Source organism: Vidua macroura, chromosome 26 (genome assembly GCF_024509145.1).
Source record: "Vidua macroura isolate BioBank_ID:100142 chromosome 26, ASM2450914v1, whole genome shotgun sequence".
Taxonomy (NCBI): domain Eukaryota; kingdom Metazoa; phylum Chordata; class Aves; order Passeriformes; family Viduidae; genus Vidua; species Vidua macroura.
This window is the reverse complement of record NC_071596.1, coordinates 3,857,864-3,874,110: the sequence shown is the minus strand read 5'-3', so window position 1 is coordinate 3,874,110 and position 16,247 is coordinate 3,857,864. Positions and strand designations below refer to the sequence as shown.

Below are 16,247 nucleotides of genomic sequence, written 5' to 3'. Positions count from 1 at the left end.
GAGCGCCCCGCCCCTCCCCGCCCCGCGCCGTCATTGGCCCGTGGCTCCCGTAGCGCCCCGCCCCCCGCCGCCATTGGTCGGCATGCAAATCTTGCGCGCGGCCGGGGCGCGGCCGCAGCGCCGCCTCGCGGACGGGCGGGGGAACGGCGCCGTGCAGGGCGCGGGCCCCGGTAGAGCCGCGGGGGGGGGGGCGGTTAACGGGGGTAAACGGGGGGGGTTTAACGGGGGTTAACGGAGGTCAGCGGGGCTTTTACGGTGGTTAACTGGAGTTTCGCGGGGATTAACGGAGGAGCTATCGGTGGACAACAGGGATTCACGCGGGGTTAATGGGGTCCGGCAGCCGTCGCGCCCCGGTTCCCGGGGCTCCCCGAAGCACCCCCGGTGCCCCACCTCCCGCGACGCCCGGGGCGGGATTCCCGTGTCCCCGCCCCCGTGACGTCACTTCCAGCGGGCGGTGCCGGGCCCGGTGCCGCCGGTGCGGGCCGGGGGTGGAGGCGGCGGAGGGAGGTCTCGGTCCCGGTCCCGGTTCTGGTCACCGTCCCGGTTCCGATCCCAGTCCCAGCGCGCCATGGTGGTGCTGCGGGGCGGCGCGGGCCCCGAGGAGCCGTTCCCGTGAGTGCGGGCCCGGGGCCGGGCGGGCCGTGGGGCGGTCGGGCCGGGCAGGAGCCCCCCGGGGTTGTCGGTGCGGGCGGGGAGCGGCGGCGGCGCCTCCCGGGACAGCCCGTCCCCAGCTCCCCGGCCCCGGGGGCGGTGTCAGAGCGGAGCCCGGGACCGGCATAATGAGCCTTAGCATTAGTGTTTATCCCTCGAGGTCACGGTGCTCCCGGTCACCGGGGCTGGCCGCCCGGTCCCTCGTGGTGCCGGGGGTGGGCTGGAGCCCCCCGCTCCTGCACGGGGGTACCGGAGCCCGGGACGGAGCTGTCCCTGACAGCCCCGGCCGTCCCGCGGCGACTTGGCTCTGCAGGTCCCTGCCGCGTTCTGCTGCCAAAGGGTAAATGACAGGAATAGCTCCGAAATCCCCCGGCAGAGAACAGGTTCCTCTTCCAGGCGCGTTCCCTGCCTGGGAATGGGACGTGGAGGAGGAGAAGGCAGGAATCTGTGCTCCGGTGTCCCCGCAGCTGCCGGGCCCATTGCCCCACGGTTACGGTTTGCTCTGGTCCCCCAGGAATGACCTCTCCCGGGGTCCCATCTCAGCCTGGCACGGGACCCTGGCTCCGAGGGTACCGATGCTTGTCCAACACCGGTCACTCGCTCTGGGGGCACTGGCCCGAGGCCACTGTGCCCTCTGAACCTCCAGGTTGGCACTGGGCGGAGGTGGCAGTGCCAGGGCAGACGTGGCAGTGCCGGGTGCCAGGGCAGCCAGGAGCAGCCTTCAGGAAGAGAGTCGAGTGTGGCTCAGCCTGTTCCCCTCCCACGGGGCTCGGGGGGTCCCGGGGGTGCTCCCACCCTGCTGACAGTGGTTTGTGACATCTCTCTCTGGGGCCGTGCCGGCTCCAGGGAGTGCCGGGCTCGCAGCTGTGTACTCAAACCCCCGAGCTAAGGTGACTCCCTCTGTTTATTCAGGTTTTTGTAACCGTCTTTGTATCACAACTTGATCCACCAGCCCTGGTTGCTCGCTGTGGCAGGTTGGGTTACTGCTCCCCACCCGTCCTCTGGGCATTGCCTTGATACCTGAGTCTCTTTTATTCTTTCCAAGCCCACCTTTGCCACGGTTTTCTCCAGCTTGGAAGGGATGGTTGTTTTTTTACCCCCCACCAGCAGCCAAGACTCTATCACTCCCCCAAGGGGGGAAAAAAAAATCAAGGTTTTGGCGAGGGCGAGCAGCTGGCTGTTGGCCCGGGCTGCAATCGGACAGCACAACCTGCTCTGCCCTGTGCCCAGATCAGCTCTGTCGGCACCTGATTGCAGCACTGGGGCTCCCATGAGGCCCAGAATGCTGGAAAGGAGGGGACACGGTGGGGACATGGCCCCGTGGATGCAGCAAGGCCGTGGTGCTGCCGTGGCAGTGGTCACAGTGGTCACTCTGGGCAGCCGTGCTGCAGCTCCTCGTCCTGGATGGACAGTCCTGTGCGTTCATTCAGGGGTGTTGATTTTCTCCCCCACCTTCTGCTGCGCTAAAGGAAACCCACACAACCCTGAGGGGAAGCTTCTTCGCAAGTGAAGGCAGTGAAACTTCCTGTCTTTGGTGTTTAGTAAACTTTGAAACCCAAGCAGTTGCGTTCAGCACGCTTCTCGCTCGTGGTGTGGCTTCATTTTCCCATAAAATGCCTCAGTTGTTTTGGTCATTGCTAAGCTGTGCCTGTGACTAATCAACGCCCTGACCATGTTGTGAACATGTGAGCAGCTCTGGGTGCCCCCAGGAGCTGGCAGTGCCAGGCTGGGGTGGTGTTCCTGCTGCCCTCAACAAGGAGTGGCAGGGTCAGTGCCACTCGGCACGATGGTGAGCGTGAGGTGCAGCAGGGGCCCAGCAGGAATGGATCCATCGTTTTGCTTCCTGTGTGGCACGGTTAATTGCCCGGGTTAATTACCCAGGTTAATTACCTGGCCCTTCCAGTGCTGTCACACAGCTTTGAGCAGAGCCAGTCCTTGGAGGTGACGGTGACCCGAGGGGGACAGGCCCCGTGGGAGTAAGCGATGCCGGTTGCAGTAACAGCGGGGCTGATGCTCTGCTGCCCCATCTCCCCCCATCCTCCCGCTGCTGTGGCTGCCCCAGGCCCCTCAGGTGGGCTCATCCCTCCCGCTGTGTCCCCCAGGAGGATCGAGGACTGCCTGCCCCTGCTGGAGGACTCCCCGTCCAAGCGGTTCTCGCCCTCCAAGAGGAAGCAGTATTACATCAACAAAGCCATCCGCAACTCCGACCTCATCCCGAGGGCCAAGGGCCGCAAGAGCCTCCAGAGGCTGGAGAACAGTAAGGACCAGGGCAGGGTCTCTTCCCCAGGGCAGCCTCCCCCTGAAGTGTGTGGCAAGCAGGGATGTACTGCAGGCAAGGGGCCTCTCTGGAGGTGCTTCCTCCCCTCTCAGGGCTTTGCTCTTCGCCCCAGCTCGCTACCTGATGACACTGCTGGAGCAGGATGACTGCGGGAGCGACGAGGGAGAGCTCACCCACTCGGCCACCCCCAGCATCTTCACCGAGGCCTGTAACAATGAGACCTATGTGGAGGTGGGTACAGCCACCCACTGGCTTGGGGACACTGGCATGGCACGTCATGCTTGTACCTCACTCCTCCATCCCTCTGCCTCCCTGGCCTGAGCAGCTGCACCCCAGCTTCTGGTCTGGTGTCAGGCTGGGATCTGTGGGATCTGCTGCCGTGTGTGCCAGGGGGTGATGGGGTCCTGGGGCCCATGGGGTGGGGGAATCTCCAGGCAGATCCTCTCACGGAGAGTTGTGGCTGCAGAGCAGCGGGTGCCTGGCGAGCTGCAGCACTTCCTCTGGCACAAGCCCCTTGCCAAACCCCCGTTGCCTCACGCTGGCCCTGTAACTGGGTGTTTGGAAACGTGACCTCTCCCTGGTGTGGCACTCAGGGCCATCCCTGGGGACAAGGGGGTGAGGAGGGGGTGTGGGGAGGGGGCCCCCTGCACTGCCAAGTGCTCCCCACAGACCTCTGTAGTGGGGCTTGGTGGCTTCTGCTGTCAGATCTGGAACGACTTCATGAACCGGTCGGGAGAAGAGCAGGAGCGGGTCCTGCTCTACCTGGAGGAGGAGGCCAGGAAGAAGCACAGGAGGAAGCTGCCTGTCAAGAACGAAGAGAAGTGGAAAGGTGCTGGGAGGGGACGCAGGGTGGGGACAGCCTCTCCCTTTCCTTCCTTGTGTACATTCTGGGAGGGCTGCACCCACTCCCTGTTAATGGTGGGGCCAGGGGAGGCCTGAGCCCACCTCCTGGGTGTGGCAGGGGGGGTTTATGCCTGCAGACCCCCACCGTGGACCAGGGAGGGTTTGTGGGAGCCAGGAGTGGCTGGGATGATGGCACAGCAGCCATCCCCTAATGTCACAGCCCCAAATCTCTGCACCCCCGAACCTCCCTGTGCTGGGGAGGGCATTGCAGTTTTAGGGGTGACTGTGAAGGGAGCCCTGCTTGGCAGCTGGGGGGGGACACTGGGACCTCCCAAAAGGTGACACTGCGGGCTCTGGAGCTGTGAGCTGTGTCCAAATCCCTTCTCCCTTCTCCAGAGCTGCCTGCCTACACACCCCAGGAGTGCTTCCAGCGCATCAGCCGCCGCCTGCGCGCCACCCTGAAGCGGGGCCGGATCCCCATGGTGAGCTGGGGGGCCTGGGACAGCAGGGCTGGGGCTGGCAGGGGTCCCTCCAGAGCCGTGTCCCCAGAGCTGTGCCCTGACCCTGTGCAGGGCAGGGCCAAATTTCAGAGGAGCTCCTGGGAACGCGCTCCGGTGCTCGTGTGACCCCGCAGTGCTTGCGGGCAGACATTCAGCTCCCGGCAGATGGGGTTTCCTGGCTCAGTTCAGATTTTTCTGGCAGTTGCAGGGCTTTTTTTTAGTGGTAGTTGCCCAGTCTCTGTGCAATGACAGCAGGTGACAGGTGAAACCAGGCGTGTTTGTGCATGGGGACAGCAGTGGAGCCTTTGGGGTCTTCACAGTGGCCCACACAAGGCTATTTGGGGAAACTCCAGTGTATTTTGAAAGGGGGTAAAAGTGCACCAACTGCTGAGCAGGAAGGAGAGAGCTGAGTGCAGCCCTGCACTGCCTGCCCAGACACTTGCTCTACCAGCCCTGGGGGTGCTGGCTGCCTGCTCCCTCTGCTCTGTGGGGCTCTGTTTGTTTTCCTGGTGCTAATTAGAGCCTCTAAATGCAGCCTGGGCTCCTCCTGCCCACTGGCTTGTTTGTCTTCAAATGAGACACGTGTGCTGCTCGTCTCTGGGGTCACAGAGCTCTGCAGACCAGCAGAGCACTGAGCTTTGACTGTGGGGAGGCACGAGGCTCCCCTGGCTGCTGTGAACACGAGGGATGGTGCCAGCCCTTGGCACACACAGTGTGGAGTTGGCAGGAGCTGGATCCTTCCCTGCCTCAGGGGCTGGAGATGGGAGATGTCTCCTCTCCCTGCTGTCTCCTGTCCAAATAACTTGCCCGGGAGCTGCTGGCAGTAAGTCCTGGGGAGTGAGTTGTGCCAGGGCTGTGCCCACCACTGCCCCTTCCTCGCTGAGCCCCTGCCTCTCCTCACAGGGGACGCTGGAGGGGCTGGAGGAGGAGCTGCTGGCCTTCTTCTCTGTCACCCCCCACTCTGTCTACACAGCACTGATGGATAACAGGTATTTCCCCATCTCAGGGTCCTGGCCTCTGGGGTTCCCTGTGCCCCAGGGCCACCCCAGGCTGCAGAGGGGCTTTAGGAGCACAGGACACCCCTTGGCCTCCCCTCAGCCGGGCCTGGTCTCCACCTGGGGACGCCCACCTGGTCCCCGTGGAGCCCCTGGGGGAGGGAGGCACCCGGGGATCCCTGTGCAGGGCCCTGTGGCACTTTGTGCTCCCCATCCGCTCTGTGGGTCCCTGGGAGGATGGAGGGCAGGGCAGCCCGTGGGACACGCTGGTCAGGCTCTAACCCTGTCCCCTGTCCCCCAGCTTTGAGCGGCTCCTGCTCCACGCGCTCTGCCAGTACATGGATCTCGTCTCTGCCAGTAAGAGCCGCGTGTCCGCTTGGTTTTAGTTTTGATTGTGATTTTGTTTTTGTTTTTCCCCTTCCCTCCGTCACTATCTCTCCTCTCCAGCTCAGCCTTTTCCTCCCTTCCTCCTGCCGGCCCCACCTCGCCCTGGGGCTCACAGATAACCCCGCGGTCCCAGCCCTGCCTGCTTGGAGCTCCCCGGGCAGCCCCGGCCGTGCTCACCAGCGCTGGCTGCAGCCTCACACCCGGGGGTCGGCGGGACCCAGCTCTGACAGGAAATTCGGGTGGTCCAAAGCAAGAATCTGCTCGCGGGGTTCCCTCTCCTGCAGCTGCTTCCTCCTCCCGAGGAGCAGCCGTGCTCTCGTACTGCCCTGGGCGTCCCCAAAGGTTTTGTTGCCAAGGCAGAGAAGGCATCAGGCTCCATCCCTCCGGAGGAGGCTCCGCTGCCGGGCGTTCATTAGGAGCGGCTTGTGGCAATCAGCCTGAGCGCTAATGATGGGGAGCGAGCCCGTGGGGCCGGCGGGGACTCGGCTGGGGACGGAGGGGACAGAAAACAGCCCCAGGGAGGAGGGGAGGGCGGTGGCTGGGCTGGGAGCGCCTGTTGGAGACCCCCGAGGGGGGGAGCAGGGGTTGTGCTGACCGCTCCGTCCCACCCGCAGGCTCGGACATCGAAGGCAAACGCCAGATGAAAGTGAGCAACAAACACCGCGTGTTCCTGCCGCCGGAGCTGCTGCTCTCAGACTACCTGGGGCAGATGAGCTGATGCCCCCCGACAGCTGCCCTGCCCCTCCTGTGTCCGCTGCAGCCTCTCCCGGACCCTCGGCCCTTCCTTCCCCTGCTCCAGCAGCCGCTGCCCGGCGGGGCAGAGCCGGGGGTTTGTGGCCGTGCCCTTGGGTGTGCCGGGACCGGGGCGGGCAGCGCGGCCCCGGGTGTGGGGCAGGTGCCTCTCGCCCGTCCCGCAGCCCTCCTGGAACTGTTGGTGTGTCTATTTATAACGCAGGTGTTTTTTAAAAATAATCAGGCGGGGCCAGCCTCCCTGTGGCGCTGACGCTCGTGGGGTGATTTCGGTCCAGATTTTTCTGCGGTGAAACAGCTCCTGGCGGCTGCTGAGCAATCGCTGAGCCGGCGGAAGAGCCTGGGGGCTGCCGCGTTCCCGCAGCCCCGTGCCCACCGGGTGTCCAGGGGGGCTCGGCCCCCTCGGCTGGGGCGGGGTGTGGGGAGCTCCGGTGCTTTTACCGCACGCCCCTGTGCCCTGCCCGCACGACGGGGCTGTTTTTAAGTGTAATATAGCTTGTGGTTTTTTATCACGTGTGTGTATATTTACGTGTGTGTGTGTGTGTGTGTGTGCGTGCTGGAGGGGTGCAGTCCCTTTCGGGGCTCTCTCTGCTTTTCCACAGCTGCCATGGGGGCAGATGTGGCATTTTGGGGGGGTCCCTCAGTGTGCCCCCGCCTCCCTGGCATGTGCCAAGGGTTGCTGGCAGGGCGTGCCCCGGGGATCTTTGCCGGTTGCTCTGTCCCACCATGACACCGACTGCCATTAACCCCTGTGGGCACCCCCAGGGCCAGGGGAGCCCCTCGCGCCTCCTTCGCTGGTGCGGCTCGGCTACGGGCGCCTTCAGAAACAATAAAAACGGTGCTCCCCTACTCCGGCTCTGTCTCTCCGTGGGGACGGGGAGGAGGAGGCTTTGAGGGGGGGGTCGCGGGGCACCCGGTTGGGCACGGGGTGGAAAATGTGGGTTGCGGGGAGGTGCAAAAAATATGGAACGCTTCACGAATTTGCGTGTCATCCTTGCGCAGGGGCCATGCTAATCTTCTCTGTATCGTTCCAATTTTAGTATATGTGCTGCCGAAGCGAGCACGAACTGCACTGTGCCCTCAGTGCTATTTAAAGCCTTGGAAAGTTATTATATTTCAGATAGGGTGACTGAGGTGTGGCTCGATGCGGAACGTAGGATGAGCTTCCCAAGTGTTTCTCAGTCTTTTTCTGGCTTATTTTCCCCGGATTTTCTCAAAAATATCCGAAATCTGCCGGTTATGTTTGCTATCGCTGCCCGGTGGGTTCTGGGTAGTTTGTTATGCTAATTAGACGCTGCTGCATGGCTCTGTGGGGGTGTCCGCGGCAGTGCCTGAGCGCGCGGCGCAGGCGCGGGACGGGCAGCCGGCGGAGGGCCGGGGTCCTGGGGAGCGGCGGGAGGCGGTGAGTGCGGCCGGGCCGGGCCGGGACCCCGGGCCGCTCCTGAGGCAGCCCCGGGCCCCTCCTGCGACCTCCCCGCGAGCCCCGGGAACCTCCGCCACCTCCCCGTGTCCGTCCCCGGGGAGGGGGGACGAGTCTCCCGCCCGCCGTCGGGTCGGTACCCGCGGGCCGCTCCCTCCGCTTCCCCCCCGGGACCGCCGGGGTTTCTCCCGGTGCGGGGCAGTCCCCACCCGTGTCCCGAGGGCTGTGCCCCCCCGCCGTGGCCCCTGAGGCTGGGGTTCCTGGTGTGACTGGCTTTGTGTCGTCCCCAGGCAGGACGGGGGCTGTCCCGTGTCCCGTGTCCGGTATCCCGTGTTCCGTGTCCCGTATCCCGTGTCCCGTGTCCCGTGTCCCGTGTCCCGGCCGGGCCGCCGGGATGGACCTGGCCTACGTGTGCGAGTGGGAGAAGAAGCCCAAGAGCAACCACTGCCCCTCCATCCCGCTGGTGTGCGCCTGGTCCTGCCGCAACCTCATCGCCTTCACCACGGACCTCCGCAATGAGGAGGAGAAAGGTACCGCGAGCCCCTCGGGAAATCCCTCCCGGTGCTCCCGGTGCTCCCGGGAAGGGCCAGGATCCGCTGGGCCGGAGCTCTGCCCTGCCCCTGGCAGCTCCCGGCTGCTGCTCCTCCTTTTCCTTCCATCCCTCAGCCTCTGGCAGCGTCTCACACGCGTTTGTTTCCCCAGAACCAGGACCGACATCCCTAAATCACACCACGTTGGTGTCTGGCCCCTCGCTGAGTTCCCAGCACAGTTGCTATTCTACCCCAAATCATTTCTATAAAACATTGTCTGTTTTCCCTGCGTCAGCTGAGGCTCAGTTGAGCAGCAGTGACAAGGGACAGGGAGTCACTTCTCTGTTCACACAGATCTCACCCACATGGTCCATATCATCGACACCGAGCACCCCTGGGACGTCTACTCTGTGAACTCGGGCCACACTGAAGTCATCACGTGCCTGGAGTGGGATCAGTCAGGTGGGCTGGGCTCCCTCCTCGCTGTCACCGTGTCCCACCCCTGCTCTGCACGTCCCGAAGTGATTCCTTGTGGGGTTTTGGCTGTCCCCCCTCCCGTGTTGTCATGCAGTGTCATTGTCACAGGCTCCAGGCTGCTCTCGGCAGATGCTGATGGCCACATCAAGTGCTGGGCCATGACAGATCACCTGGCCAACAGCTGGGAGAACACGGTGGGCAGCGTGGTGGAGGGGGACCCGGTGGTGGCCCTGTCCTGGCTGCACAACGGCGTCAAGCTGGCTCTGCACGTGGAGAAGGTTTGTCTCAGCTCCCTGAGGGATCTGGGCTGGAGCTCTGGCTCAGGTCTTGGCAAAGAACTCAGGATCCTGCCTGTGATCTGTGCTCTGGGCTCTCCTGTGGCCTTGGGGAGTTTTTCCAGTCAAAGAGAAGTCAGATTCCTGGTTCCTGCCGAGTTCTGAGGGGGGTTGGAGCCTTGTTTCTTTTGGTGTTTCAGATGTGTCTCCCCTAGTCTGGTGCCCCAGTTCTAGGCAGGAGCAGGGAGATAGAGCAGTTCTTTCCTTGCCCGTGGTGGTTCAGAGGAAATGCATTCGGGGTGCTGAGGTTTATCTGGGCATTTGGGCACAAACGTGAGCTCCTCGTGTGTGATCCTGCAGACTCTGAAAGCCCAAAGCTGCCAAGCACAAGTTCCCTGCTTGTGTTTTCTTAACTCCTGGGATGTCCCACAAAACTCCTGCCCCTCTCCCACCAGAAGAGCTCCGCGGGCACAAATTTTGGCTGCAAACACTTAGGTTTTGTTGACCTTTGTTACAGTCTGGAGCCTCGAACTTCGGCGAGAAGTTTTCCCGGGTGAAGTTCTCTCCGTCGCTGACGCTGTTTGGCGGGAAGCCCATGGAGGGCTGGATTGCTGTGACCATCAGCGGGCTGGTCACCGTGTCCCTCCTCAAGCCCAACGGGCAGGTGCTGACGGCCACCGAGAGCCTGTGCCGCCTCCGCTGCCGCGTGGCCTTGGCCGACGTCGCCTTCACGGGCGGGGGCAACATCGTGGTGGCCACGTCTGATGGCAGCAGCACGTCCCCCGTGCAGTTCTACAAGGTGTGTGTCAGCGTGGTGAACGAGAAGTGCAAGATCGACACCGAGATCCTGCCGTCCCTCTTCATGCGCTGCACCACCGACCCCGCGCGCAAGGACAAGTACCCGGCCATCACCCACCTGAAATTCCTGGCTCGGGACATGTCAGAGCAGGTGGGCAGCTGCTCTCTGCTCCGCCTGGCCTTCTCACAGGGGCTGGAGGTGGCCAGCATGTCCTGCAATACCCTTGGCATTCCTAGTTGCCCTTCTGGTGCAGCTGGAATTAGGGACCTGGCCTCCCTCTGGTTTGATCCTCTGCTTTTTGCTGGTGGATCATGACCTGAGTGGGAGCAGGACCCTGGAAATGGAGAGTGGGAATGACCAGGGCAGTGTCCTCCCTGTTGTGAAGCTTGTGGTGGGGGGGCTCTGTTCCACAGGTGCTGCTTTGTGCCTCCAACCAAAACAACAGCATCGTGGAGTGCTGGTCCCTTAGGAAGGAGGGCCTGCCTGTCAACAACATCTTCCAGCAAATCTCTCCTGTGGGTAAGTGTCTGTTCTGGGGACTCTCAAGAACAGGAGCTTGGTCTGAGGGAAAAAGCAGCACAGTTTCTCACATCCATTATCCCATATATGAGTTTACTCAGAATCTGATGTTTATTTTCAGGTGTTCTCAGTCCATTCTGTCTGTTTGCTGCATAGGCAGCAACTTGCAGTTTCCAGGAAGGGGTTTGGTTGTTGCTTTCGCTTCATAAAAGTAATTTTTTGTGTTTTGCTGCACAGCCGCCCTTCCTGCCACCAGTGGAGCAAAGGCTCCCAAAGGACCAGGACTGAGCAGCAGAGCTGGACTAATCCCCTGCCCCGGCTGCCTGGGCTCCACCTGATCTCAGATAGAACAGAATTAATCAGGGCAGTTTGTTTGGTGCAATACAAAGGATTATTGTATTTAAGGATCTTAGTCACCCTCAGCAGAGCTTCCCATCAAGAGAGATTTAGCAAAACATGTTGTTTGTATAATTCAGGAAAAAAATAGGGAACTATGAGGGAAACTTACCGGAAATATATGGGAAATAGACCAGTGCCTGATCTGTGATCCTGCTTGGGGGAGCCTGGGCAGAAATGGGGGCAGATTTTCTGATCTCTCTGGGACAAAACCCTCACTCATTTGCTTATTTTCCCCAGTGGGAGACAAGCAGCCCATGATCCTGAAGTGGCGGATCCTGTCTGCCACCAACGACCTGGACCGGGTGTCGGCCGTGGCGCTGCCAAAGCTGCCAATCTCCCTGACCAACACCGACCTGAAGGTGGCAAACGACACCAAGTTCTTCCCTGGACTGGGTAAGGAGTTCCTGTTGTCTTCGTCCTAAACACGTTTTGCTTGAAATGGCACCACCTGAGCTGTAGCTGAAGTAAAGCACGTGGAATGCTGAGGGAAGACTTTCAAACAGGATGTGTTCCCAGCCATCCCGCTGTGGGAAGAGGCTGTGCAATGCTGTGAGCCCCCAGCCCTTTGGCATCTCCATAGGCTTCAGTGGTGGCCACTGCTTTGGCTGAAGGCTCTGCCACGCTGGGAGGAGCTGCTTGCTCAGCCTCTCTTGTCTCCTGTCCCCAGGCCTGGCCTTGGCTTTCCATGATGGCAGTGTCCACATCGTGCACCGGCTGTCCCTGCAGATGATGGCCGTGTTCTACAGCTCCTCCTCGCAGCGCCCCGTGGACGAGCCGGCCCTCAAGCGCCCGCGCACCACAGGGCCCCTGGTGCACTTCAAGGCCATGCAGCTCTCCTGGACGTCACTGGCCCTGGCTGGTGTGGACAGTCATGGGAAGGTTGGTGCTCTCTCATGGTGGGGTTATTTCTCACCCAAGCTCTCTGAGGGGTGATGGGTTGCTCAGGAAACACTGGGAATTCCAGCTGTGAGATCTGTATTGGAAAGGGATGTATCCCATCGGTGTCAGAAACTGTCACTAGGTCAGGATTGAGCTTCATTGGGCCCCAAATTGTGTTGTAGCTTTGTGGGACAATTTTAATACCGCTCCTGAAGCCAGTTTCCCTTTGGTTCCTCCCTTCTAGCTGAGCATGCTCCGCATCTCCCCCTCCATGGGCCACGTGCTGGACATGAACATGTCCCTGCGGCACTTGCTGTTCCTGTTGGAGTACTGCATGGTGACTGGCTACGACTGGTGGGACATCCTGCTCCACGTCCAGCCCAGCATGGTGCAGAACCTGGTGGAGAAGCTGCACGAGGAGTACATGCGTCAGAACGCGGCCCTGCAGCAGGTGGGTGGGTGGGAGCTCTGGGCTCACTCCCAGGGTGGGCATGGGGGGGGCTCAGGGACTTGGAGTGGGGACAGCCAGTGCCAGTCCTCAGGACATCGGTGGCTCTGCCTGGCTGTGCTCTCTGAGCGCCCTGCTCGGGCAGGGATGGAGCTGGGAAGAGCTTCCATGTCAGCAGCATTCACTTTCACTGATATCAGCGGGGTCTTAGCTGTTGGAAATTTGGGGTGAGATGGTGAAATCTATTTTTGGCAGATTCTGGGAACAGCAGCACGTGCCCAGCACAGCGCTCACGTGCGTGGCAGTCACTGCTTCTGTCACTCCTGCAGCAGAAAGGGAGAGCAGAGAATAAAGCAGCAGCAGCAGCTCTAATGAGCTTATGCTAATTCCTGCCTTTTCTTGTGCCTTTTGCTGCATTTCCCTGTGGCTCAGGTGCTCTCCACACGCATCGTTGTCATGAAGGCGTCGCTGTGCAAGCTCTCCTCCAGCACCATCGCCCGTGTGTGCGACTACCACGCCAAGCTCTTCCTCATTGCCATCAGCTGCACCCTGAAGTCGCTGCTGCGCCCACACTTCCTCAACACCCCTGACAAGAGCCCCGGGGACCGGCTCACCGAGATCTGCTCCAAGATCACGGATGTAGGTACTGACTGCTCACAGCATCCCGCACTGCGTTCCCAGAGCTGGGGTTGGACTGTTCCCTGTGGTGTCACAGTCTCATAGTAGCTCCTGGGTTTGAGGAGGAGGACAAGGGTGACCTCCACAGGGAGGGTGTGAAGTTTGGATCCATCTTCCTGAGCCAGGCAATGTCTTGGTTCTCTTCCAGACATTGACAAGGTGATGATTAACCTGAAGACGGAAGAGTTTGTCCTGGAGATGACGACGTTGCAGTCCCTGCAGCAGCTCATCCAGTGGGTGGGGGATTTTGTGCTCTACCTGCTGGCCAGCCTTCCCAACCAGGTGAGACCTGGAGTGCTGGGAACACACCGAGAGAACACAAACACCCATGGGCAGTGCTGGGGAGCTTTGCCAGGGCACACAGGGCCGCATGTCCCGGTCAGCACAGGCACTGGGGAGGAGTAAGGAGCAGCAGAATTAGAGAATGGCCCTTCCCACGCCCATCTGGGTCTGGTGACCAGCACGGTACCTGAGGGATTTGGGAACACTCCTCTTGCAGCTCTGCAGAGGTGTCACCATCAGGTGACCCTCCACCATCCCCAGCAGCGGGTTCCACAGGCTGTGTGCTGCTGGAAGCAGGAGCTGTCTGGATGCAGTGTGGTGGCTGGGGCTGGTGTCACCCCCACCCAGGCTGGTGTCACCCCCACCCACGCCGCTGTCCCCCCGCAGGGCTCCCCGGTGCGCCCTGGCCACAGCTTCCTGCGCGACGGCGCGTCCCTCGGCATGTTCCGGGAGCTGATGGTGGTCATCCGCATCTGGGGGCTGCTGAAGCCCAGCTGCCTCCCCGTGTACACGGCAACCTCGGACACCCAGGACAGCATGTCCCTGCTCTTCCGGCTCCTGACCAAGCTCTGGCTGTGCTGTGAGTGTGGCCGGTTCCCTGAACAGTAATTCCTGCAGCAGTGGGGTGGGACGTGACTCCGAGGGGGTCTGGCACGTTGAGAAAGGGCAAGTGCTGCTGCCAAGGTTATTGTTTCCCAGGCTGAGTTGGCAGTGGAGGAGGCGGCTGCACGCAGCTCCCTGGAGGTCTGAGAGAGAAATGTAAAGGTCACAGGGTTTTTTTCCTTCATTTCCCACGCAGGTCGTGAGGAAAATCACATCACAGAGCCTGATGATGCCCTGATCGATGAGTGCTGCCTCCTGCCCAGCCAGCTGCTCATTCCCAACATTGACTGGCTGCCCATCAACGATGGCATCATCAGCAAGCTGCAGAACAAGCAGCTGGTCCGGCTGCAGTTTGGGAAGGCTCCCGGGCTCGTTGGACACACTGTCTCTTCCCAGTTCGATGCCTTTGTCAGGTACAAACCCCTGGAAAGAGTTGGTGCCCTGGTGAGGAGGAGTCTTGGCAGCTCTTCGTTTTGGCTGGTCTCCTTGCTGCTGTGACCCAAGAGCAGTTTGTCCTCTCTGCTCAAATCCTTTTCTCAGCTTCTGATGGGCTGGGAATTTTAAGTACTGAAGAGTGATGGCAAATGGAGGGAAAAGCCCCATTAATTAATGTGATTAATTGTGTCATTGTGACAACGAATCTCGTGGCACTGGGTGGGTAGGTGGGCAGAACTTCTGCCGTGTTGGCCAGTGAGATACAGCTCCCTGTCCTGGAGGCAGCTCATGGAAAGTGACACTCTAGGAAAGTCCTGTTCTCCCTCCCCAGGGCCCCTGGACAGCCCAAAATTGACCACCTGAGGCGGCTGCACCTGGGCGCGTACCCAACAGAGGAATGCAAGTCCTGTACCAGGTAAGTGACACTTGCAGTGGAGCTTGGGCAGGACTTGGTCTGTCCTGTGTCCTTCAGGAGCTCTCTGAGACTGGTTGGGGCTGTGGTTAAGGTGTCCCCAATGTGGGCTGCCCATGTCATTGTCAGAGAGTGGCACTGTTGCATCCTGGCCCTTGGGTTAAAAATCAAATCAGATAAAGCTCTTAAAGTAATCTGGCCTGGAGGAGAGCCTACAGCAACTCCTTTATGTGATGCCCAGTTCTGTGGGTCTGGTCATTAAAGCACCTGTGTGGTCATGGCAGGGCTGGAGGAGGAATCACCCCGCTGCCCCTGCTCCCATTTTGGGGTCATCTTTCCACCAGGCTTGCATTTCATGCTGCCCTACTCATCCACCCTCATGGGAGAGCCTGGATTTCAGGATAATGGCTCAGGGAACAAACATCCATCTAAGTCATGTGATTGAATTAGCTTTAATTACTGATTTTAATAGAAAGCCTCTGTAGCAGATCATTTTTCTGAGATGACTGTCAGTTGTTTCATGTATAAACAGCAGCTGGGGCTCTTCCTTGCCAGGCTCCAGCTCCAGCAGAGCCCTCAGCGGGATTGTTGCTTGCTGGTTTCAGCTGGTTTTGGTGCTCACAAGTGTCATCTGCAGATGACAGGAGCTGGTTTTCCCCATGGATACCCAGATCCCTGTGTGATCCATGCAGCTCCCCAGCAGTGCTGGCTGCACCCTCTGTGTCCCCCCAGGTGTGGCTGTGTCACCATGCTGAAGTCGCCCAACAAGGTGACAGCAGTGAAGCAGTGGGAGCAGCGCTGGATCAAGAACTGCCTGTGTGGGGGACTGTGGAGGAAGATGCCCCTCAGCTACTCCTGAGCCCTTCCCGGGGTGCAGTGGGGGCCAAGAGCTGCACAGGGCTCCCTTCATGGAGGCTTTGGGACAAGGGAATGGCAGCTCCTCTTCCTCATGTTGGAAGAGTTACTGCTGCTCGTCCTTGGTTGAGCTGTGCTGGAAAACAGAGCTGAGGGAGCTCTGCTTTTACCAGGGTAGAGCTGGAAAGGAATGCCAGAGGTTTCCCCATCATTTGGGGCCCGGGAGGGGAGAGCCTGGCTGTGTTTTGTGTCTGTGCCAGCAGAGCAGCGACGTCCTGGCAGCTGCCCTGGCCTGGGCAGAGAGTGGTGATGGGGCAGCTGGAGAGGAACAAAGTCCCAGCTGAGAGGAGCACAGCTGGTACCTCACATCCATCCTCACATCCATCCTGTGCCTCCGGCTGCTTGGGAAGTGCCACATGGGCTGGGCACTCCTGATCCCTCAGCAAACTTGTCCCTGAGACAGGAGTTCGCTCCTGTGTGCCCATCGGTGTTGGATGGGAGCAGGAATATGAGTGCTGCTGCCTGGAGTGATCCCTGCCTTTGCCTCTTGCTGTTGTACATAAAAATTCTCCTGATTTTGTACAGAACCAAGTGGTTTGTTTCTGTGGTGTGACGTGGCTGCCCAGTGTGGGGCCAGGGCATCTGTCAGGAAAGGAACCACCATCGTTGGAACAAGGGGAAGGGGAAATGGACACTTTCAAGGTTCGCCTTATGGACACTCGAGGAAAAAACATCAGATCCCTGGGGTTGTGCAAGCCTCCAGCTTCAGCAAGGCTGGACACTTGAGCGTGCCAGAGGAGGAGCGTTCCTGGTGCAGCCAAAAATCCTTTCA

The 16,247-nt window shown here is 60.6% G+C and overlaps 2 protein-coding genes and 1 non-coding gene across 3 annotated transcripts; 2 read left to right on the top strand and 1 right to left on the bottom strand.

Annotated features, from left to right (window-relative positions):
- Positions 1-301: 301 nt before the first annotated feature.
- R3HDM4 (R3H domain containing 4) lies at positions 302-7,253 on the top strand. Its single transcript, XM_053999595.1, has 8 exons — positions 302-612; positions 2,754-2,908; positions 3,042-3,160; positions 3,635-3,758; positions 4,169-4,254; positions 5,176-5,261; positions 5,569-5,624; positions 6,269-7,253. Exons 1-8 carry the CDS (start codon positions 569-571, stop codon positions 6,370-6,372), a joined length of 774 nt encoding a protein of 257 aa, XP_053855570.1. The 5' UTR covers positions 302-568; the 3' UTR covers positions 6,373-7,253.
- A 108-nt stretch (positions 7,254-7,361) lies between these two features.
- LOC128819535 (U6 spliceosomal RNA) lies at positions 7,362-7,468 on the bottom strand. Its single transcript, XR_008440721.1, has one exon. It is a non-coding gene; the product is annotated as a U6 spliceosomal RNA (small nuclear RNA).
- Positions 7,469-7,867: 399 nt separating this feature from the next.
- On the top strand, positions 7,868-16,002 carry MED16 (mediator complex subunit 16). The gene is made up of 14 exons (XM_053999287.1): positions 7,868-8,354; positions 8,709-8,816; positions 8,940-9,109; positions 9,624-10,055; positions 10,319-10,424; positions 11,061-11,216; positions 11,491-11,702; positions 11,947-12,153; positions 12,583-12,793; positions 12,977-13,110; positions 13,498-13,690; positions 13,910-14,126; positions 14,480-14,563; positions 15,293-16,002. The coding sequence occupies exons 1-14, from the start codon at positions 8,219-8,221 to the stop codon at positions 15,417-15,419; spliced, it is 2,493 nt and encodes an 830-aa protein (XP_053855262.1). The 5' UTR covers positions 7,868-8,218; the 3' UTR covers positions 15,420-16,002.
- Positions 16,003-16,247: the final 245 nt, after the last annotated feature.

What these genes read in the sequence shown, in the direction of transcription:
- R3HDM4 (XM_053999595.1), top strand. Translation starts at nt 569, where the DNA reads ATGGTGGTGCTGCGGGGCGGCGCGGGCCCCGAGGAGCCGTTCCC. An exon ending in GAACGAAGAGAAGTGGAAAG is followed by an intron (nt 3,759 to 4,168) that starts GTGCTGGGAGGG and finishes TCCCTTCTCCAG; the next exon opens with AGCTGCCTGCCTACACACCC. An exon ending in CATGGATCTCGTCTCTGCCA is followed by an intron (nt 5,625 to 6,268) that starts GTAAGAGCCGCG and finishes TCCCACCCGCAG; the next exon opens with GCTCGGACATCGAAGGCAAA.
- MED16 (XM_053999287.1), top strand. Translation starts at nt 8,219, where the DNA reads ATGGACCTGGCCTACGTGTGCGAGTGGGAGAAGAAGCCCAAGAGCAAC. An exon ending in CAAGTTCTTCCCTGGACTGG is followed by an intron (nt 11,217 to 11,490) that starts GTAAGGAGTTCC and finishes TCCTGTCCCCAG; the next exon opens with GCCTGGCCTTGGCTTTCCAT. An exon ending in AGAACGCGGCCCTGCAGCAG is followed by an intron (nt 12,154 to 12,582) that starts GTGGGTGGGTGG and finishes CCTGTGGCTCAG; the next exon opens with GTGCTCTCCACACGCATCGT.